This window comes from Psammomys obesus, unplaced genomic scaffold, assembly GCF_907164565.1.
Source record: "Psammomys obesus unplaced genomic scaffold, mPsaObe1.curated_primary_1811, whole genome shotgun sequence".
NCBI lineage: Eukaryota > Metazoa > Chordata > Mammalia > Rodentia > Muridae > Psammomys > Psammomys obesus.
The window spans coordinates 3,022,378-3,045,315 of NW_026590405.1; the positions used below are offsets into that span (position 1 = coordinate 3,022,378).

The following is a 22,938-nucleotide window of genomic DNA, read 5'->3' on the forward strand; positions in this document are numbered from 1 at the left end:
TTCTTGTCATGTGTGAGGCAGTGTGGGCAGCACCGAGGGCTAAGCCGTACTGGAAGGTAATAGGAGACAAAGGAGCTCTTACCGTGGGCAGGGTGGAGGAGCACTTGATGTCCTTCGGATCTGAAAGAACAAGCAGGACATGGGTGGCTGAGCACCGCTGCCCACGGCAAACGAACCCGACCAGGGAGCCGCCCCCACCCCCAGCAGCCCTTAGTGTACCGCTGGCAACGGAACCAGTCTTCCTCCACCTGGCATTCCTGCCTGGTGAGTGGCTTTGGAGGCTCTTCCCACAAAAACAGTAACAAAAGGGGCAGCTATGAGCTGGTCGGGTGTGCTCCATGACTGTAACTTTTATTAGCCACACATCTGAAGAGGACAAGACGCCATCTGGAGCTCTCAGTAAACGGAGGCTTAAGGAAGGAAGACAGCCCCAGCCCGCCGAGGGGCTGGAGAGGGGAGGACACAGGCCCTCCACCTCCCCTCCCATTCAACTGTCACCGAGCGCTGATGGGCACAGGGCAGCCCACTCCCCAGGAAGTGCCAGGCCGTGGGTGTGGACACGACTTCGAATGTGGAAGCTTAAGGGTGTCATAACTCAGCCCTGAGGACATGGTGGACCCAGGGATGAATGTGAAAGCATAAGACCGTCCCCAGAGCTCTATCAGAACAGCCTTTTGTGATGGGTGATGGATGTCTTAGCAATACAAGGGAGTGGAGATCAGACGCCTCCCTCCGGGGAGAAAACAGAGTGCTGGTGACGTCCCGGGGAGAAAGAGAGGAAAGTCACAAAAAGGCCTGTCTGTCACCTGAAACTTATCCAGTGACCTGCTGGGTCTTGGGTGGTCCCAGAGACAGCCTTGCATAGGACAGCGATGGAGAAGGGGCCGCCAGGGCTGTGGCCTGAGACAGATACTTTAGTGACGTGCCCAAGGGGGGGCAGAAGCGGGAGTAGGGGTGGAAGGTGGCTGATGAGGCAAAGCAGCTCATGCGAACTGGTGGCCCACCCTCCACATCGGGAGGGCAAAGTGTGGAAGGAGGAGGAGGGACATGGAGGTGCGAACAGAAACCGTGAGCTTTAAATAGATGGCCTTCCCCACGCCTGGCAGTGACCACCAAAGGCTTATGTGTATAAGAGACCCTGGGAACTCAGGAGGCGTGACGGCTACAGAAGCCAATCCTGAGGCTAGGCTTGGGTGCCAGCTTTGTCTCTCTGCCCTGGCATGAGGCTACCCCACCAGCAGCAGCAAACCACCTTCCGGTCCAGAGCCAAGAAGGACCGGCTAGGTGGGAGGTACAGACCAGCTTGGGGGGTCACCCTGGATCAGGAGGATGGGCACAGAGTTCAAGGGACAGTCCTCCCAGTTTTACCCTGTCTGTTAGTAGTGGAATGGGGGCTCTCTGGAAGGAGGCTCTGAGTCCGTAACAAAAAGGTGAAAACAGAGGGGGAACAATGCCCTGTCCAGGATGACCAAGCTGAATGACAACCTGTGGCCAATCTGCCACACCTTCTGTTCTTCCTCGAATCCTCCTTACCCAGAACCAGCTCCTCCAACAGATTTAGAAGAGAACCCATTCCCTGGGGTCTCTAGAAGTGGGACAGGGCGGGCATGGGGCCTGGAGACCTAGTGAGGAGGAACTGTGGCTCTCCGGGTGTCTGGTCTAAGATGAATGCTTGGGGGAGGGGAAGGGGCAAGGCCCAGGAAGACAGCTGGCACGGTGGCTTTTCCGAGAACTCCCCGTGGCCTGCCAGCTAGTTAACCGGTTGCCTTAGTATGGAAGGCTAAGGCCCTGCCTGTCCCACTGTGCACTTGCTGGGGCCAGCCTGCCAGCCTGCCCGTCACTTCCTGGGCCTCTGGAGGACAGTGTAGAATGGGGCTAGTCAGGGCAGTGGCCCACACCGTCCCTTCTGCTCACAGACCACCTGTCCGAGTTGCAGTCACCCAGGAGACTGGCTGAGGGAGTCACATCTCCCTAGCTTGGCAAGATGGAGGTCACTGAAAAACTAAGAGGTTGGCTTGAGCAGTGGGTGGGCGTGGGGGGAAGAAGTGAGAAACCAAACTCACTGACACATGTCCTTTTCCTGGGTTGAGGCAGTGACAACTCTGGAAGCTGGGGGGTTGGGGGCTAGGTTAGTGTGTGCAGAGTGAAGGGACTGGAGCCCTGGAGATGTGGGCAGAGGCTGGGGCTACTCAGACACACCAGAGCCCTCACTTATGAGACCAGAGTGTGGGTCAGAACGGCCTGGCTCCCCGACCGGCAATGGCTGCTCAAACCTCTCACTTGTGGCTCCTTTGCTTTAAAGGTTGTTTGCAGAGTGTGTTAAGTCAGAAGTCTGGCCCTGACGGGAATAGAGCATGGACTTTATTTTCTTGTAGACGTGTTACCTAATAAGATATATGGACTGAAGCCACACCAGGGCTCGTTTTACGACACTGCCTGAGACTCGGCTTATCGCAAAGTACACAAGCTGGCAAAGTCTGTGTTGGCGTGCTGAGGTGGCCAGGGTGAGCAGGTGCAGCCATGTGGGTTGGGCCTGTGCCCTCAGGTGGGTATGTGAGGAGGATCTGAGACTCTCTGATGAAGGGAAGGGTGGGGACAGAAGATGGGGTGTGTGTGTGTGTGTTTCCACAGGGCTCACTCAAGGAACTGGGAAAGAGCGGAAAACCCAGCGAGGTTAGGAGAGAATGGGCTGCCGGGAAGTCCCTACAAGGCCTGGCTAGGGTGAATACGGGCACCCGCAACACGCAGTCCTTGCTAGCTTGCCCTGAAGATGAAAGCCCAGGTGGCCATTTCCACTCACGTTCGATGAGGAAGAGAAAGCACACTATCCCCATGGCAGCCACGATGGCCCCAGGCACGATGAAGGACAGGCCCCAGCACGTGGACACCCAGTAGCCAGCAATCAAGGACCCCAAGATGTTTCCCACAGAGGTGTGGGAGTTCCAGATCCCCATGATCAGGCCTCTCCTACAACATGAAGGGACAGTAAGAGAGGTGCAATAGTACCCAAATGAGATCTGCCTGCGGGGCGAGAGCGTGGTGGCGTGAGAGCTGGGCACAGAGGAGCCAGCCTGACCCCACGGAGGCTCCCGTCCTCGGGCACAAGATGGGGGCTGCTCTCTGGAGAACCGTGCTTCAGCCTGCCTCAGGCTGCCTCAGCACCCGGTTCGCCTTTACTCAGCGTCTATGATTCACAGAGGAACCAGGGCTTTTCCTACAATTCTTGGAAGGCAGAGGCTTTAAATTTGTGCCTCCACAAACATGGTGGTCGGTTGACTATCACGGTGGCAGGAGCTCGCACTGGTGACCACGTGCCAAGTGACTGAAACAGGCTTTCTAAATCGGGCTTCTGAGCCCATCTCCCATTTTAGCTTCTCCATCTTGGGTGGCGTCTCTATGGTTACTTAACCCCAGCTAAGCTGGGCAGGGACTACAAATGGCTGCACTGTAGTCAGATCGCCAGAACTGGGTCAGGCCTGTTAATTATGGACTGGGTGACCTCTGCCAGAGAATGTCTCAACCGTCACAGCCAGATGCAGGCTCCAATTCAAGAAAGAGGCCCGGGGTGGACCCCCAGACTCTCTCTGTCCCACAGGTGTGAGGGAAGCTGAGGCCAGAGGCCACCCAGCTCTCAGGTGTAGAGTCCAGGTCGCATTACCTGCCTAAGCGGCCAGGGCCAGGGCTGGGTTCTGCAGGTGCAGGGGCTGTAGCCCCATGGGAAATACAGAGCCTCCATCTTGGAGGTTTCGGTACATTGCAATCTTCAAAGAGGAGCCTCATTAATGTTCCCAAAATAGGCTGAGAGAAAACTTGAAAATAATGTGGTCTACTTTCTATCGGAATCTCAAAAAAAGAAAAAGCTGTTGGAGACAGGACCGTTTTTCCCTTACCTTCCTTTTCCGAACCAGTTGCTGAGGCAGGTGACGACGCTGGGCCAGCCTGTGGTCTGCACCAGTCCGTTAATGATCTGTAGGTAGGAGGGGAAGCTCACAGAGGGGAAGCGCTGGTCCCTCCCTGCCCTCCCTGTGCTGGGACTCACTCAGAAAGCACAGGACTTTTTCTTGCCACCCGAGGGGAGAGTAAAGTTTACATTTTCAGACAGCTTAAGCTACGAGATTTAAAACATGTATGCAGTTCATATACATAGGACATACAGAAACACAGATATGTGATAAAGTAGGTATAAGCTAGGCATCGTAGGGGTACATGGCTGCCATTTTGGCTGCTGGGGAGGGGAGTTTGACATTTGCCTGGGTAACACAACAAGACAGACAGACACACACACATACACACTCACTCACACACACAAAGTATAAAAAGCAGACCCAAGCCTATCTAGGTTCACACCTATATAACCCCAGTGCTCAGGAGGAATGCTATGAGTTTGAGGCTAGCCTAGGCTACATATGAGACTTTGCCTAAAAAAAGCCCAGGACCCACAGCCAGGACCATTCTGCTGACAGGTTAGGCTCAAGCATTCTAGATTCCTTGGAATCTAAACATTCTGTAACGACAAGAACTTTTGTCTTTATGTGCTGGTTTATAAACTGCTACAAATTCAGCCTGGAAATAACATGTCTTCCCTGACCGCCCACGAAGAAGAGGCCTCCTCAGCTGTGGACGAGGAGCAGCCTTGACCCAGCTCCAACATGCATTCCCGCCCTCCACAAGGGGTTGCAGAGCAGATATTGGGCGAACATTTAACAAAGGACCAGCCCCAGGAGGCTTACATTGCTGGCATCAGAACTGAGGCCATAGCAAAAAGCCCCTCCCAGGGCGCTGTTGCCTCACTCGACAACGTGCGCTCCAGGAGGCGTGCGGAAGGCAGCGTGCCTACCTGCTGCCCCTGCTCCTGGACCGGAGAGGAACATGTTGGGACTCTAGGAGTCTGCTTTCCTTCCCTTCTCACCCCGTATGTCATTCCAGTCTGAGGCTTCTGCGTCCAAGGAATCAAAGCAGAAACCCCAAATGCAGTGTTGGGCCTACAAGTGGCTGCCTCCGTACCGAACGGCCAGTGTTCTCTCAACAGCGTAACTAGATTCACAGCATTGACGCTGCATCAGATATTTATAAATCTATATTTACTAAGATGACTGACTGGCCAGAGGAAGATGAGCACAGGATCTCTGTGAGCCCTGTGCCACTGAATGCCACTTGAGCAGCCGAGGACTTTGGTAGCTGATCGTCCCCCAAGAATGCCAGGGGAAGGGAGCTAGCTACCTTCGGGCAAGAACAAAGCACGCTTGTAATAAAGTGGCTAAGCTTGATCAAGCTGAATGGCATGTGGAAAACAAAGTTAAAGAGTTGGTTTGTTTTGTTTTTTGTTTTAATTGCACCTCTGCAACCTTGGCCCTCTGGAGCGGGTGGGTAGGCCCATTTCCCCTGCAAGTCAATATTTATCCACAGGATTGCTGGAGAGGGCAGAAGCCAAGAGGTCCCAGAAAGGCTGGGCTCTCAAGGCGGACAAGGCTGGTCTTGTGATCCCACCTCAGCATCTCCCCTCCCCCTGGCTTTGTAGCCCACTCTGCTGGCACCAAGCCAACCGCTGGCCTTCTACCCTGGTCTACCTGCATGGCCACTTTGGTGGGCTTCAGTGGGATCATTAGGACCTCACACCTCATTGACCTGGTAGGCTAACAGCTCCTCAAACAGGAAGTAAGTATTCAGGTGCTAGGGGACCACGGAGCAGGGCCTGCTCACAGCAGCTGCTGGAGCCTTGACCTCGGAGGGACGCCGCTCAGTCCCTCACCAGCACCCGCATCTGTCATCCGTTCCCTCAGCGGGGGTGGGCTTTGGGAACTGAACCTGCCCTCCCGCTCCTCACATCAGGCCCTTACCTGGGTCACCACATAGAATCCCAGGCTGTGGATGTTGTAGAAATAGCCCAAGCCGAACAGGGCTGTGAAGGCACCACTGGCCAGCATCCCAAAAGTCAGGTAATACCTAATCGGCAGGCGCTCCCCTATGATGCCACTAAGGGAACAAGGAAAGAGACGGGCATGAGGAAACGGCACAGCACACTGCTAACACTTCGGAATATTGCCCTGTGGAGCCCGCTCACTCCCATGGGAGCCATTAGCATCATTTCTCATTAAAATAATAATAATAATAATAAATCACTAGCTGTCAAACAATAAAGCACACACGGTGACACACACACCAATACTGCCTATTAAAGCAGGACCTGCCCTGCTTGTACCTTTTATAGCAATAACGCACAGCGTACAGAGCTGGTTAAAACCTCAACCACTGGGCTGCAAATGATGAACTGAAAAGGGGGCCCCCTGTGACCCTTGAGCAAGGCGCCCGTCCAATGATCGGTCACCAGGAAACCTGCGTGAACACACCCGTTGGGTGGCTCGGCCAGGACAACTCCCCTGCCCGGCCCACCACTTCCTGGCATGACCACTGCTGCCTGACTGAGACACCTTTTCTTATTTGGCATATTAGGCCTGTCAAGAGAGGCAGAGCCTGAGCCGAGGGTCTGCTGGAGGAGGAGGGAGAGGAGCAGTGGTGTCAGTGAGCGCCACATATGTGTTAGGTCGGCTGTCAAACTGCGGTGGTGGTGACGAGCATGACAAGGCTCCAGCTTCCTAACAAGGCAGATGCAGAACAGTTTGCAATCACCACCACACCACACTCTGTCCTTTAACCAACAACAGCGCCAGGGAGACGCACGTGATTTCAGTGGATACGAGAGACCCAAGACTAGAGCTCTCTGATCTTTCAGAGCTTCTTGGGGGCTAGAGACATGGCTCTCTGGTTAAGAGCCCTGTGTTCCTTTAGAGGACCTGAGATGTGGTTTCCAGCACCCAAGTCAAGAGGCTCACAACTGCCTGTAACTCCTGCTCTAGGGGATCTGATGCCCTCTTGTGGCCTCCATGAATACCTGCACACACACACACACACACACACACACACACACACACACACCTTTAGAAAATCCACAAGCCACACTTGCTCCCACATACCCACTCCAGGATTCCAACAGAGAGCACAGACAGATACCCCCAGCCCTAGAGCAGCACCCTGGATTAAGTGCCATTGTTCCCACGTCATCCCCAGGGCCTGCTTGCCAGCAAGCTTTCCCTTGTGTGCTCACCAAATGGGCAGGGCCTACCTAGAACCACGCAAATGACCCATGAACATGAAACACCGGTGAAGCCTTGTGACAGCACACCCAGCCACTATGTCCAGCTGAGCAGAGCTTAATCGTAGACACTGGAGAACATCCTTGACTTAAGTTTTATCCACTCCACCCGGCTTACTTGGGGGATTTGGGAGACATGTTTCCAGGGCTGCTAACATGCCTAAGCAGGGGACAAGCCATGGAGTCACAGAGGCTCCCAAGAGAGGCTGCTGCCGTCGGCTACTGCCGGGAGATGCCCTCTAGCATGGTCACCTGGGGCCAGCCCTCACCTCCTCTCTGTTTGTGAGGTTTACGGAACAATTCTGAGGGAATGGACACCACCCCACACCCTATCTGAGTCACGAGGGAGGGACTTAACACCCATGCTGCACCTGCTGATCCTGCCAGGCGAGGGAGGCCTGGGTGCACCCCCCCATGCTTTCATTTGGTCCACGGAGTCACGTGACGCCGACTGACAAGACCGCAGCAGCGGTGATCATGCAGTGCTCTGAGGGCTGTCACGTCACCGTGTTGTGGCACAAAGCCTGTCAGTGAAGTGACAGGTGTCCTGGACTCCCTTCTGACACTCTTGCATGGACTTCACGTCCAACAGAATCCCATTTCAACAACCTCATTGATGAGCTGCACGGGAAACTGCCTTTGCCAATACAAACACAGCGAGAAAGCCGCTTCATCTCCTAAGCTAGGTTTCTTGGGCTGGAGGTCTTTGGAGGGATGTCTGTGCTGTGTGCTGGGGTGTTTGGCAGAACCCCTAGTCTCTCTCCACTAGAGGACGCTAGCTCAGGGATACCACCACAGGATAAATTGACTGAGGCTCTTTTTACCGTTAATTTTTCCAATTTTGATAAAAATGGTCTGTCCACCACCTACACACGTTGAGGTGCGATGCTTCCCAGGACCACCCCTTTACCTTTAGTCTACTGGCGGGATCCTGTGGACAATACGTGGAAGGGTCCTGCCCCACTTTCAACCATGAGATATGTGTTTTTCCAGACGGAATGGACTGGTTTGGACTGGAATTGGAAGCTGGTTTGGGTTAAGGCCATACACCTGCTCTGAGGGAAACTATGGAACCTTCACTCCGGATGGCCGTGCAGAGTCTATCCCTGAGGGAAGAGGAGGATGGCAATCACCACCAGCCCACGGTTCCAGACGCCAGACCATCAGGAGATAATGGCTATATAGACCACCAGAGTGGATGTAGCTACTCTCTCTGACTTGGAACATTTCTTCCAGGATGCGGCTTCCAAACGGACCACTTTATTTTCACCCAGTAGTGTGTTTGTTTATGCCATCCCTGGTTAGTGCAGTTTTACTTATTACGCCTTTCCTGATAGGACTTAAAAATCGTATACGCTTCCAAAATCAGCGCACTAACGCTCTCTTACTGGAGATTTTTAACCTTAAAATTAATACTTTCTTCCTTTTTTTTTGAGACAGGGTTTCTCTGTTGACTGGACTCGCTCCGTAGACAGGCTTGAACTCACAGAGATGCCCCTGCCTTTGCCTCCTGAGTGCTGGGATTAAAGGCGTGCACCACCACCACGAGCAACACGGTGGGGGGGGAGCGTTGAAATAAGCCTTATTGAGGCCCACAGAGAATGGCAAGGGAGGTGTCAGCGGCTCCTATGGTTCCTTGAAAGATCCTGATCCACTGCACACTGTGTTGATCTACTAGGGACCCCTAAAATACTAGTGAAGCCTTAAAACGGATCGGAGGCTAGGGCAGTGACTATTTCCTCCTTCTTTACAGAAGTCTCCTGAGGTACCGCCCTGTCCCGCCTCCCCCCATTTCTTTATAGTTGCAGCAATCTGACTGATTGTTATTGGATTGCTATTGGCTAGCTTGAGGCTACCATGGGATGGTCTGACTGGCTCTTCAGTCCTATAAAGGCTTATTCACTGCACAGCAAAGTTAGACCTGAACCTTGAGTCTGATCTCTAGAGTCAGATTCTCAGGACTCGGTGTGGCCTCACTCCCCTTCCCCCAGGACCTGATCCCCACAGTTAGGTTCCCCTTCCTTACCACTGCGTTCTCTAGGGGATAAAACTGCCCCTGGCTGAGAGCCAAGTTTAAGGACCGCTTTCCAGTAACCGAGGCAAACCCCACTCCCTCTCTGGCTCTTTCTCCGCTGCAGGGCATTTTGTGTGCGGGTGGGGGTGGGTCTGGCAGGTGGGGACTGGGCTCACACCCTGGTACTTGTGCATCCTTCACTGCTTACTCTCTCATCCACCCACGCTCCGAGCAATCGTGTGACATTTGCATCTGATGGAAGAGGGTTATATCCACCACTGGCAGGAAACACACACCCGCCCGTGTGCCCCCCCCCCCCCAGGGCCCCTGCGCTGAGAAGGGCCCTGGGTCTTGATTACACACGCTGGGAGGCCCTCAGAGAAACAGTCACACACATCCAGGGATTCCCCGAGACTCTTAGGCTCTGAAGAGCAGTGTCTAAACAAAGTCCCTTGGGTTGAAGGCTGTTAGTCAATTCACTGCTTTTCCTTTTGGGGCTTGAACCCAGGGTCTGTTGTATGCTGTGTAGGCTAGGCAAACACCCTACACCACTGAGTGATCTCTCTAACCCTTCCACAATGTTATTTTAAAACATGTTGGGGCAGACAACATCAACCTGGGTTTTATCAGCCACTCATTTGCCCCCTGACCCCGGGAACATCGAGTACCCCCTAGGTCCCATCCAATGACAGGGAGGAGTCTTTCTGTACTGAACAGCCCGGAAGACTGGGGAGGGTCCAAGCATGGATGACCCTACCTCAGGTACATCCCGATGGCGTAGGCACACAGGAAGGAGTAATCCAGGGCTCCGAGCAGCTGCTGGTAGTTGTTCTTATCTACGTGGGTTTGAGAATCAACAGAAAAGGCTCAGGATTAATTAGTATTATCTGGAACTGGGCTACAAAATACAAAACTTTATTCTGTAAGTCCCTTTGAAAGAGAAGTGCTCTAACTCAAAACAACAACAACAACCAAACAGTCACCTCCTTTTCAAGTTGTCCTTGTGTGTGTCCTTCAGATTGGAGGCAAACCTCACTGGCTCCTGTGGGTTTGACTGTTTCAGCGTCATCCTGGCTAGCCCGTAGCACCCCCTCTCATCAGATTTTGCTCGGCAGGCCCTAACCTCCAAGCGTGACAGGCACACACTGCAGGCTATCCTCGAGAGACTTCCTCAGCGCAGGCATGCTTTACTTAGGGGTAGACACTGAAGAGCTGACGGTTGCTGAGGAACGTTTTTCACTGACACACTTACACCTGAGGATGGTGCCACTGCCAGGCTAGCCAGGCTGTGGAAACCCCAACAGATGGCTGCCAAGATCCCTGGGCAACAGAGCGTTTGACCCAAACTCACCGAAGGGGGCCCAGCCACAGTCGGTCTCGTTGTCCAGGATCCAATGGGTGGGGCCATGCCTGGTACTGCTGCTCGGGCCACTGAATCTGGGCTCAGGCTCGTCCCCTGCAGCACAGTGCTTATGCAGCTCGCCCTACGGCAGACAGAGGTGGTGGGCCAGAACAAGAGTCTACTTGGGATGTTCTCAGCCAGAGTGAAACTCCCCTCCTCACCGAGCAATGGCTCTTTGAGGAGGGCTCTGGTAGGCGTCTGAGGCCCACAGGAGTTCCTGCTGTGGGCAGGAGCCTCCAGCGGCATTTTGCAATAATTCCAGCTCATGCCCACACAGCCCACCCAAGCTCTCAGCAGCCTCCGAGGGCCTAACATGGAGGCATCATCAGGCAAGAGCGCTCCAAGCTGAGGGCCAACCTCCAGCCAACCTTGATGGCTTGCCACTGTGGGAGAATGGGCTTAACTGCTAAATGTAGACAACTGGATATTGCAGAGGAACAGAAGAATGAGAGTCTCAAAACACGGCCCTCAAAAGACAGAGCCAAAGGGACACAGGCTGTGTGATTTCATTGCCACCAGCTCAAGCACAGACAAGACGTCCTTGTGGCAGGATGAATCTTACTGCTACTTAGAAGGGGATGGTAGGGCCTGGCACAGGGGGATGGAAAAGCCCCACCTTAACCTAGGTGCTGGGCACCCAGGTGTTCAGGCAAAGATCGGTCAAACAGGCGCTTAAGACTAATGCACTTTATTTTACACAGCTCATTCTCCAACATACACATACATATACATACACACACATCTATCTATCTATCTATCTATCTATCTATCTATCTATCTATCTATCTATCTATACACACACACACACACACATACACACACACACACACACACACACACACACGTATGTCAGCAAGGCAGGTGGCCACCAGCCTACCTCACCAGGACCAGCAAGCTGTATTAGGACACAGGTGCTCCACTGGTGATGGGGATAGGGAGAGAATGAATGGCACGGCTAGGGAGTGTGAGGACTGACTGCTGAGAACAAGTCACACAGCATCCTGCCTCACCTCCCCATCTGTGTGCGACAGAACCGAGGCTGTGACACCGAATCCCAGGCTTTCTACACAGTGTGTGAGATGGGGCCGCCCGAAGAAGGAAGCCACTGCTTCCGGCAGGAGTAGGCCGGGACTGTCTCCTGGGGAAACTGAGGAGCAGGGGACTCACTGTCACATCTGTGTCCCCTGTGCTAGATTTAATAAAGGTCCTGTATCACACGAGGCTCAGATGAAGCAGCCCATCATGTGTGGGCAAAGGTGGCGAGGGGGAGCTTCTGGTGAGGGCAATGCCCCTTAGGAGACGAGGAATCCTTCCAGTGTCTGGGAGGGAGTTTACTGAGCCGGTTCCTGAGTCATAGGAGCCTGGAGGCTGGGGCAGAAAGCTGGTCCTGCTGTGTACAGCCCGGTGCAAGGAGCCGCCTGACCACCAGGCGGGTAGAAGGCTTGTCTGGCTCCATCTGAAAGGCTGCCTTGGTCATTCTGGACACAGAGCCCCAGCATGGCACATAGATGTCGCTTCTCTACAGCACTGGCTTTGTGCACATCCCTGTGGTGTCCTGACTTAAATGTCACCTCCAAAAGCTCACCACCTTATAAAGCGACATGACTGTCTTCCTACAAGCTCCTACTGGCAGCATCCTGTGCCATGGAGGCTCCAGCTTCTTTGCCATGCTGAGTAAACATGGTCACTTGGCCCTTTCTCCATTCAGGCCCCTGGCTGTCCCTGACAGGGGCACTAAATTGTGGTGGCAGGCAGGGTGGCAGTCAGGGTGCCATTTCCCCCACCAAGACCTCAGTTTTCTGGCTACCTTAATAGGTGAGAGTTTCTGCCTTCCATGCACTGGTCTTTCTCAAGGGCACCACACCCAGGGAGGCTTTTCTGTTGCTGCTCACTGAGGAGCGCCATAGGCCAGGAGGGAGTCACCTGCAGGACTGAGCAATTTTCTAATGGCAGCCTTGCAAAAACATGAAGGATATGGTTTCCATGGGCCACGTTTGGAATACACTTCCCACAACATCTACGGTGGCTTAACCTGTCTGGGGAACATCCCCCGTGGAAATTAGAACAGATTAGAGATGACCCCCCAAATCTTCCACAAACCACAGGAAAGGTTTTCAGGTCTTACCCATGGTGAGTAGGGCCTAGCATCCTGGTCAGTTAGGGTCATGGGCTCTTGGTCACAGATAGGCGTGGGCTGGGACAGTGAAATACTGCAGCTCCTGGTAACTGATTGACCTGAGTCACACCCCATGGCCATCAGCACTGAAGCCAACATGACAATGACTGGAGTCAAGAGTGACTAAAGGTTAGCGTTCACGCTGAGAGCACCACCCAGGTCCTTGCCTTCCACTGGGGCCAGAGCCTAGAGGGTGACTCCGCCACGCATGGGCAAGGCTCCCGCAGTTAACCTTTAGTCTCAATGGACGCCACATTCTCACACCCCTCGCCAGCTTTTTATGTTAGAAACGTCGTCTCTGCCTCTCTTGTAGCCCTACTGGGAGGCTGCCTCCAATGGATAAAGAGCTCTGAGGATGTTTAAGTAAGCCCGTTAGTTGTTGACAACCTTGCTCTATTTGGACATTTCAACAATGGATGTTTGTTCTGAAAACCCGGTGTTTGGAGGGACAATTATGCACGGCTAAGCCACGTTGAACAAATTCTCACAGTATAGCTGCAGTATAGCAACGAGGCTCCTGTGGGCTGACTGCCAGAGAAACATTTTGGGGAGAGGATGTGTCCGTTGAGAAACATAGCTTATGCCAAAGCAGCTTCCTTTCCAAAAATCTACAGGGTTATCTCTCAACAAGCTACATGGAAAATCACTCAGCCTGTTGCAGCGGTTGGTTAATAAACAGGGATGAACGGTTGGGGAGATTAGCCTTGTCAGTTACAGCATTTGCCTTGCAAGCATGAGAACCCACGAGGGGGTAGGAGGGCGGGGGTGGGGTGAATCGGGCTGGGGCAGTGAGTGCTTTTAATACTGCCATTGGGAAGGCGGAAACAGGAGGTCTCTAAGCAGAACCCGCTAGCCAGGTTAGCCTACTTGGTGAGTTCTAAGCCAATGAGAGACCCTGACTCAAAACAACAACAACCAAGGTAGAAAACATGAAGAATGATACCTGAAGCATATGTTTATGCCACAAACATCCACGTACACACGTGTAGATGCACATAGTCTTTCTCACACACACAAAAGACCTGATCAGTCAAGTGGCTCAGGGTGCTTGCTGCCAAGCCTGAGGGCCTGAGTTCAATCCCCACCACCGAGGCAGAAGAGAACCAACTCCCATAGGACATCTTTTGACTTCCTAATACATCCTCCCCACACATAAATAATTGTAAGTCTAAAAGTTTAAAAAAAAAGTGGATCCTAGCTATATTAGGGCTATTAGGCGCCCTAATTTTTTTTTTTTTACTCAAAATGCCATAATTTTCTCAAACTTTCACCTACTAAAAGTTTGTGCTTGTACTTCGTTTTCCCTTTGGGTGAGTATAAGCAATGCCGCAATAAAGACGTTTATACTAGCTGGGAGTGGTGGGACACGCAGTTCTCAGAAGCCTGGGGCAGGATTGCTGGTGAGTTATCAAGGCCGGCCTGGGTTTCACAGCAAAACCCTGTCAAAACAACAAAAGCTGTCTCTCTGTTATTTTGGATGCTTGTTTTGATAGCTATGACCAAATACCTGAGAAAACAACTTTTAAAAAGATGTATTTTGGCTCTTGGTTTCCTAGGGCTGTGTGTGGTTTCATATTTCTGGGCAGTGGAGGGGCGGGGTATCGTGGTGGGAGGGGCTTGGACAGGACATACCCTTCTAAGACCCCATGCCCAAGTGGATCCATTTCCTCCAGCTGGAGGGACCTTTGACAATTTGGCCACCTCTCAACTGTCATTTTAAATCTAAATGCAGCCGTGCTTAACCCACTGCCGGGTCTGAGCCTTCGTGATGTGTTGGAATTCTCTCGCCTCTCACCCATTATTCTGGGCGTCACTCAGACATACAGTTGACAAGATTATCCATCCCAGGCAGGAGCCCCAGCTAAAACAAGTGCTCTACTTGGGGAGCCCCAGGCCAGCCAGGGGCACCTAGTGAGACCTTGTCCACAAATGAAATCTCTGCCGAGGTTTTCCCAGGACTGCAGGAAGCACTGGAACTTTTCAGAAAACAGCTTTCCTTGACAGCCCCAGCCTTTTTCACTTTTGTTTTCTGTTTGCCCTGGGGTTTTTAACTGTTTTCAATTCTGTGCACAAAGAGGACTGTCAACAACTATCCTCAGGCCAGCCATCTCATACACACATACATACAAAAAGACACATACACACATACTCTCTCCTTTCCCTCCATCCCTCCCCTCTTCTGTCTCCTGAGACCCTGCAATTTAATTCTCCGAGAAACCATCTTTTTACAGGTTCTGCTCTGGCCTAGCCTGGAGGAGAGCCCTCTGAAGTTCCCCTCCATTAGGACACTGACCAGATCTGTCTACCCTCCAGGGAAGACATCTGCCTCAAATAAAGATGTGAGCTGCAGGTAGAGGATCACAAGAAGGGACAACATTATCCTCCTGGCCCTGGGTTTATCAGTGTGTTTTCAAAGGTACTCAGAGAACAAAAAAAGCAATCAGTGATGACTGAGGGCAAGTGTAATCCCGATGGACCCAGCATCACTTGACAAATGAGTCATGATCATTTGGTGAATCGCTGCTCGTTCTCAGCCTCGGGGTCCGTGGCCAGTAAGCAAACGTATTCCGGTTTCGTTTATAGCCTTCTGGGAAACACAGACTGTAGATGGTGACTCACGGGGTCTTTGATAGAATCATCCCTGCTCCTGGTGCCATTTGTGTTATTTACAGGGAGAGCTGCGGCGAGGGCAAGCTTCCCAAGGCTCAGCAAAGTCTAAATTATACGCGGAGACAGTCTTGTCTCTATCAGAAGGCGAAGCAGCCTGCAGGACTCGGTCTGCGGCTAATCCATAGGCAGGTGCGCTGGGAAGTCTGGGTGTTAGAGGGAACCACGCAACTTGCTGACCAGAGGCAGGTCCCTAGCTGCCTTGCAGTCTCTGGGCCAGAACTGTTAAGAGCAGAGACCAGCGGCTGCAGGGATGGCCCAAGAGCACTGGATGCTCTTGCATAGAACCCTGGCTCGGTTTGTAGCATCCACATGGTGGCTCACAACTGTTCACAACTCCATTTTCGGGATGCCTGGCACCCTCTTTTGACCTCTGAAGCCAGGCGCGCATACAATGCTCATACATGTATATAGGCAAAACATTCATACACGTGAATAAAAATAAACAATTTAAAAAGATAATAGAGACCCTGGAGCTGGAGGACCAATGTAGAAGACACAGACATGAGATCACTTACTCCTGATGACACCCCCAAGGCTGCTGTGAGAACCATATTAGAGAGTGAACAGAAGCGCTTGTGGCTGTTGGTTACAGAGTCTGACTCAAACCCATACGCTTCCTCAAGAAACCCAGAGACCCCACTGGTCACTTCTGCATAGCTAAGACAAGGGGAGTGTGACCTTGACCCATTTTCATATCCCTTCCTGGCAAACCCAGGTCCCTCACGCTCATCAGGTAGAGCCCAGGGGCCAGGTCCCTTCTGCACCATGCAGACCCAACCTTTCCAGGTCTTCGGTGCTCACCCAGGCCCCTGAGGTGGCCTGCTGTTTGCCTTCTGTGATTTGCTTCTGTCTGGAGCCACACGTGAATCTCTCTGAGCAGGAAGAGTCACAGAGACAGCATTCATGTTTCCAGAGATGGTCACTGGTGCCAAAGTCAGAGCTTTTGTCATGTCACACACGGGAGCTGGGAGCTTTCAATGCTGCCTACTACTTTCCTACCCCTAGGACCCTTTGGCACTTGTCTTAAAGGTATCCAAGTGTGCCGGGCAGTGAGTGGTAGCACACGCCTTTAACCCCAGCACTCCAGAGGCAGAGGCAGGCAAAATCCCCATGAGTTTGAGACAGGACAGCCAGGGCTACACAGAGAAACCCTGGCCAGAAAAAAGTCTCCAAGTGTTCCCATGGCAAACTCCCAGCTACCATTTACTAGAACTTTCTCAGTAAACGAATGTGCTGGAGAAGGCACACAGGCCCCCAGAGGCAGCGGCCCTCTATAGTGTCTCCAATGCTGAGAGCCCTTCTGGGGCAGCTTGCCTTGTTCAGCTGAGCAGTTCGTAACACCAGAGTCCTGGACCAGGTCCCTGCCGATTGTTGGAAGGCAAGCAGAGAACAGAGCCGTAAATAGGCTGATCTTGGCACAGGGCAGCACCTTTGTTCCTTCTGCAGTAGCCGAGAGCCATTCACGCCTGCGGCCAGCCCACAAGTAAGGTGGGGCTGAGAAAACACCCGCTCTCTGGCTGGTTCTGACGTTAACACAGAGGGCTTGACGTCTAGGGGGATGGATGGCTGTTCCCTAGCCGGGCCCCTGCTTTCACCTGTACCCACAGAGTCTGAACTCCAGAGCCAGATGAGGGGTCAAACCTCACCAAGCGTAGGAGCCACTTGGGGAAACATTTAAGATGGGAACCACCGTGAAGGAGAACCCAGGTGGCATAAATATTTAACTAAGTTTGGGAATTCTGGAACTGTAGTCTGGTGGAGATAGGCCTCCGAGGGGAAAATTCATGAAACGCTGTAAAGATCTGAGTTTCTTAGTAAGGAAAATAAAAACTGTAGGCGTAAGGTAATTGCGTAATTCAAACAGTGATTTCTGTAGGCCCCACATCTGGTTGCAATCATCATTCTAAGAATCTCCTGTTTCAATCCTGTGTAAACTCTGCTCCCCAAATTGTTCCTGATATGCCAATAAAGCAGTTTATAGACAATCCCTGAGCAGGGGAGAGCCTAGGGCTGGACTTCTTGCCAGCCAGGAGAAGAGGAATTAGAAAAAGAGAGTAATGGATTGAGCCATGAGGAGAGGAGAAATCAGCAGAGCTAGAACAGGAAGCTATGAAGTTCAAGTATCTCTACGATGTACACTGGGAAAAAGGCAAATTAGCTTAGAGGGTTAAGAATAGGGTAATAACTGCTCAGTTATTGCATTGTGAAGCTTAGTATTAAACAAATATATAAGTGTCTCTTATTTGTGTGATAGCCAGGGTAAGAGAAAAACTAAGAAACAAACCGTTGTATGAAAGATGACTTTAACAAAAAACAAAAACAAAACATAACAAAAGATCCTACAACTAAGACACCAGAAAAACTTGCCTCTAGAAATAACCCACTTCCTTCTTCTCCCCATCTCCCACCCTCCCTAGAGTCACCAGTCTCCAATCAGATTGCAGGATAGCCCGCCCCCTGTGTGAATACCTCTTACCTTCACTATGCTGATAGGCTTTCGGGATAAGTGGAAGCTTGCATAGAGCAGGAAGGTCAGCATAAAAATGAAGGCCCGGTACCTGGAACACACATAACACATGTGAGGTGTCCTACTGCGTCACCAGCATGTCAGTTACACACCAACTCCACTCACAGTCTCACGACAGTATCAGGACATTAAAAAAACGATTATCCAAACTGAGACGCTTCAAGTGTGAACCGGAACAGGGAGCCACGTTGTTACACACTGTTATTAAGTCTCCATACCGCACAAGAGTAAATTTCTGTTTCCTGAACCTAGTGTGTCCTGAGAGCCATATTTTTCAGCCTATGCTGAACCTGTACCCTGTGATATAGGCCCACCCCTTTGCCTTGCAAAACTCCTGAACAGCTGTGATGATTCCCCACTTACCTACCCCATGGGCAACCCTGAGCCCGAGTCCCCGACTCCAGTCCAGATGCTAACAGCCAATTATCTCCACATCTGTTTTTTCAACATCAGCTTTCTACCAACCCTAAACCTTCCCTATAAAAAGGGACCTCAAAAGCCAGGAAGAGGCTGCTCCCTGAAACCCCAGCTTAAGGGGAGGCAGTTGTCTGACCAGTAGTCCCTTGTGGACTTCTAGATACAGCTTGCTTTAATCATACAGTCGGTTTTCTCTGCAGGAGCCGGGAGAAGCCAACGTCTTTCAGCCCCCGCAACCCGAAACACCTCTGACCCCACCACAAACAGCTCTCTAGTGGCTTCCACCCTGGGGTTCTACAATTCAAGCCGTGTTTGACACCAACCTACCCTGTGACAGTGTCAGACCCCAGGGTTGTGGGTCCTAGCCCACACACAGCCCCCACTTCTAATGATAAGTAATATATCGGGGTTCCTGTGGGCCTGAGTGGCTCTCCATCCCCAGAGAAGCCCTTTCTTGTGTTCACCATTTGCTATGAAGCCTACAGAGCCTGGCAGCTTGGCAAGAATGAAAACATACTGAAGAGACACTTGTCTCCCCCTGACTATGAGACTTTTGAGACCACTAACCCCAAGGAATGAGAATCTCCCTAGGATGCTCCTGGAGAGGAGAAGACCTAAAACCTGGGCCAGTCAGTCGGAAGAGATCCGCAAAGGAGAGGTGAGTGAAAGCGCTTGCTACTGAGCCTGAAAACCTGAGCCTGAGCCCCTGAACCCAGAGGTGAAGGAGAGAATCCATTCCTGCAAAGCATACTCTGACCCCCACAACTCACCATGACAGGGGCACACCTGCACTCATATACACATAAACAAAACAAAACAATCAGAGGCCAAAAAAAAAAAAAAAAAAAAAATCCAGACTTCAACAGAGACCCCATTTGAGGGGGAGAAAGCAGGTTGGTGGGCCTGTGGCAAAGAGCCAAATCCACACGCAGAAACCTGCTTCGGAATAAGGACCCATCTGAGCTCTCCTCTCCCTGGGGAGGCCTGAGTGGAAAGTTCCCTAGGATACTCCATCTGAGCCCGCTGGGTGACCAGGAGAAAGTAAATCTATGAAATGCACAGAGCTCATCTCAGCATTTAGACAGAGCTGAGCCTCCCCAGCAGGGATGATGTCTCTCACTGCCATCACCCTGTCTCTTTCTCTCTCCCCTTTCCCTCCCTCCCTCTTTGTGTGTATATGTGTGTGTGTCTGAATGCCTCCCTGGGGCAGAACAGAAGGCTCTCTCCATTCTTTGGCTGAAGCAGCTCCGTGGCCCATCCCCTGAGCCTGACACTGAGTATGGGAGACCTCCCACTGACCTCTTCTGACCGTATTTCTAGCTCACAGCCAGTAACTCTGGCTCCTCTCAGGATACTTTGTTCTGGTGCACAGGGCAGGGCAGCCTGGGCACGAATTTCCCTCCTCTCAGTTTGACTCAGGAACCTGGGATATCTCCCAGTGGCCCTTGCTCAGGGCTGTATGACTAAGGTTTTGAAGAGTAGAGGGATGACTCAGTGGCTTTAGGCTCTATCTGTCTACTCTGCTGCCGGGAACTGAAACTCTCCTATAGTGATGATAAGAGCTGAGGAGAGCCCAGCCCAGACATACTACATTCCTCAGGCTAAGTAGGTTTCAGCCTAGGAGACTGTGGGGATGAGGTGGTGGTAGCCTTGGGCCCCACTTTCCACCAGGCCCTTGGGCAGGTGGCTTGGAAAAGCAGTGTGGAGGGTGCAGGCAAAGGTCTTCTTAGACACAGCCCTCACTCACACTAGTGAAGGCATGAATGGACCCTTCAGGAAGAGAGAGCCTCCAAGAGTCAAAGGTCAATGAAGAGCAGGCAGGATTTCTCTGAGGCAGAAAAGGAAGTCCTATCTTCAAGTAGCTGGTGCCTGGCCCAGCCTACTTCCTCCATTTCCTTCTTTCTTTTTCCTCAGCTTCCTAGAGGCCCTAAGGTGTGGGAGAGGCAGTGGTTGCAGACCGTCCTTGGCCTTCCAGGAGGGTCTGCTAGTGATTGCTGCTCTCAGCTAACCTGCTCAGTCTGGCCTCTGGAAGAACAGGGTCCCTTGCTTTCATGGGGTCATAATCCTGGTCTGTGGGACTGAGGTCCCTCAGGATTCTTCTGGAGCCCTTGTTCTGCTCTTCACCATTCTCTTCACCATTCACAGAGCAGGAGTCTGAAGTGTCTCTTCTGCTGAACCATTCCCCAAGGACAGGAAGTAATGAGTTAGCCTGAGGTCTTGTCACGTTGGGATGGCCCTAAATGCAAGGACCAATGTCTTCCTCAGAAAAGAAGATACTGGGCATGGCAGCACATGCTTTAAAACCCAGAACTCAAGAGGCAGAGGCAAGCAGATGGATCTCTGTGAGTTTGAGGCCAGCCTGAGCTATATAGTGAGTTCCAGGACAGCCAGGGCTATGTAGAAAGACCCTGTCTTAAAAAAGCAAAAACCACAGAGAAACATGGAGGAGGGAGTATGGCAACAGAGACAGAGGCCAGTGTGAGGCAGCTCGGTGTCAGAGATGCTGCAGCATGAGGAACTGAAGGAGGAAGGGAAGATGGCATCTGGAACCATCAGTCACCCATGAGCCTGCTGCACTCTGAGGCTGGACCCTCAGCCTTCCCACAAGCGATGGACTCGCTTGTGTGTTCTGAGACCTGGGTTCATGGTATTGTGTCCCGGGAGAGGAACAGGTCTTTTTTGACGTTACAGGTGGACTTGGAAGATGAAGTAAAGGTAGAGAGGCCAAAGAGCTTAGCATTTTCTCTCCAGTGCCCCGTTTATGCAGATATGACAAATGGCACATGTCAGCACAAGAATCGCGCCTGGGTTAACCCTAAATTTCTAGTCCATGACGGATGGACTGTACTCTCAAACGTGCAGAATAAGCCCGTCGTCCCTTCATGTGCTTTCCTTCAGGTATTTGCTGGCAGAGATTCGACAAGCAACTCGTGTGTCCGAGAGTGTCACGATCCTCGGAGACGCAGTGGCAGGAAGGCAGGCCTCACAAGCCTCCTCCTGTGGGTTGGGATCAAAGGTCAATGACTGGCGAACAGGTCCCAGAGGCGGTGCGGCACCCACCCGGTCTTGGTTCAGTATCCCTTGCCTCGGTCACACGGGGACTCAACCTGTGCTTTTGAGAGGAATTACTCGCCGGCGTGGCTGGTATAGAAACAAATCTAAACCCTTTCTGAACTCTGGGACCAGGCAACCAGATTATGGAAGGAAGGAAGGTTATTTCTCCATCAGAGCCTTGACCGGAAGACTGATGCCACTGGGATTAACACCGGTCACTTACGGTACCGCCTGCCTCGGCAGCAGGTCAGTTTTCCTCGCTACGAAGAGAACGGAAATTTTGTAGGAGCGTATGAGATAATGGAGATGGTTCCTGCTGCTAGCTTCCAGACGCCTGATCCCGGAGGCTGGTCTCCTGGGGAGGGAACCATAGTCCTGCCCCAGTGGCTTACGAATTGTGACATTGATAAGGTGCTTTTCTCAGGCACTGGGCTGGCATCTCCAACTAGGATCAACTAACTGTTTGAAGTCTCAGGTTGTTCTAGATCCGGTCGGCAAGCAACGCTCCCTTCGGGTTTTACTCGTCGCTTTGTACCGCACAGCCTCACATAGCACCATCTTCTGCAGTTCCTGCCAGTTGAGGCACCAGTGTGTCTCTCAGACTCTGGCTCCTGTCAGTGACAAGAGTCGCACACGGAAGGAGACCAGGAGCTAGGTGTGCAAACCTGTTCTGGATCTCTGGGGTCCCTTCTCATTCCACCCCGACATGCCTTCTCCCTCCTCTCCCTACGGTCTTCAGCCCCACCCCTCCCCAGCCCAGCCGGCCAAAAAGGCACCGTTTGACTTTCCAGTTCCAACAAAACACCTGCATGTTCAAAATGAGAGCAATCCATAAAACTCGTGCTTGGGCCTTTCAACGAAGTCATAAAAGACAGGCGGGGGATGGGGGGAGGCAAGTGACCTTTCGAGAGTAAAGGAGGCAAAATCCACAAGATGACAAAATGCAATGTGGATGGCCCTGTGTCAGATCCTGGAACTGTCAGAGATCTTGCTGGACACCAGATCTGCTATGTAACATGACAACTGACTGGATCCGAACACTCAACCACTAAGCTACACACCCAGCAAAAGGCAAGCCTGCCACACCGCCTCTACTAAAGATGAGGTAAACAGTAAATAGTAACAATTCCCATGCACAAAGATTTACAAAACAAGCTAAAGGGTCTCCCAATAAGGGTGTGTAAAGGGGTGTGGCTAGAGCCTCAGCAGGCACCAAAGGAGAGCCATTGAGGGAAGTCGGCTGCCTGTTTTCAAACCCACCCTGAGACCTTCTGGTGGGAGCCCAGTGGTGTTGTGTGAGGCCAGTGAGCGGGATGGAATGAGACTCTGTGGAAGGCTGTGGAGGGCTGCTGAGCTCCTGAAGTCTCTTCAGGGGAACAGCAAAGCCAAGCTTCCTGAGAAAGATTGTTGGGATCCATAAGCAGGCATCTCTACGGCCCGGATATCAGGCATCTGTGAAGCCACCTATGGACCACCTGAAACCACCTGCACATGCTCTGGGTCACCTTATAAGAGAACTCCCCCCCCC

The 22,938-nt window shown here is 52.1% G+C and overlaps 1 protein-coding gene across 2 annotated transcripts in view; it reads right to left on the reverse strand.

Annotated features, from left to right (window-relative positions):
• Slc37a1 (solute carrier family 37 member 1) overlaps positions 1-17,965 on the reverse strand; it is a 37,755-nt gene extending 19,790 nt beyond the window's left edge. For both annotated transcript variants that reach the window (XM_055607030.1, XM_055607031.1), the window contains exons 1-7: positions 17,889-17,965; positions 10,516-10,648; positions 9,922-10,000; positions 5,838-5,973; positions 3,891-3,967; positions 2,801-2,967; positions 83-120 (exon numbers count right to left, since the gene is read on the reverse strand). In XM_055607030.1, coding sequence (XP_055463005.1) covers positions 83-120; positions 2,801-2,967; positions 3,891-3,967; positions 5,838-5,973; positions 9,922-10,000; positions 10,516-10,648; positions 17,889-17,951 — 693 coding nt within the window. In that variant the 5' untranslated portion in view covers positions 17,952-17,965. The remainder of the gene's footprint in view (positions 1-82; positions 121-2,800; positions 2,968-3,890; positions 3,968-5,837; positions 5,974-9,921; positions 10,001-10,515; positions 10,649-17,888) is intronic.
• Positions 17,966-22,938: the final 4,973 nt, after the last annotated feature.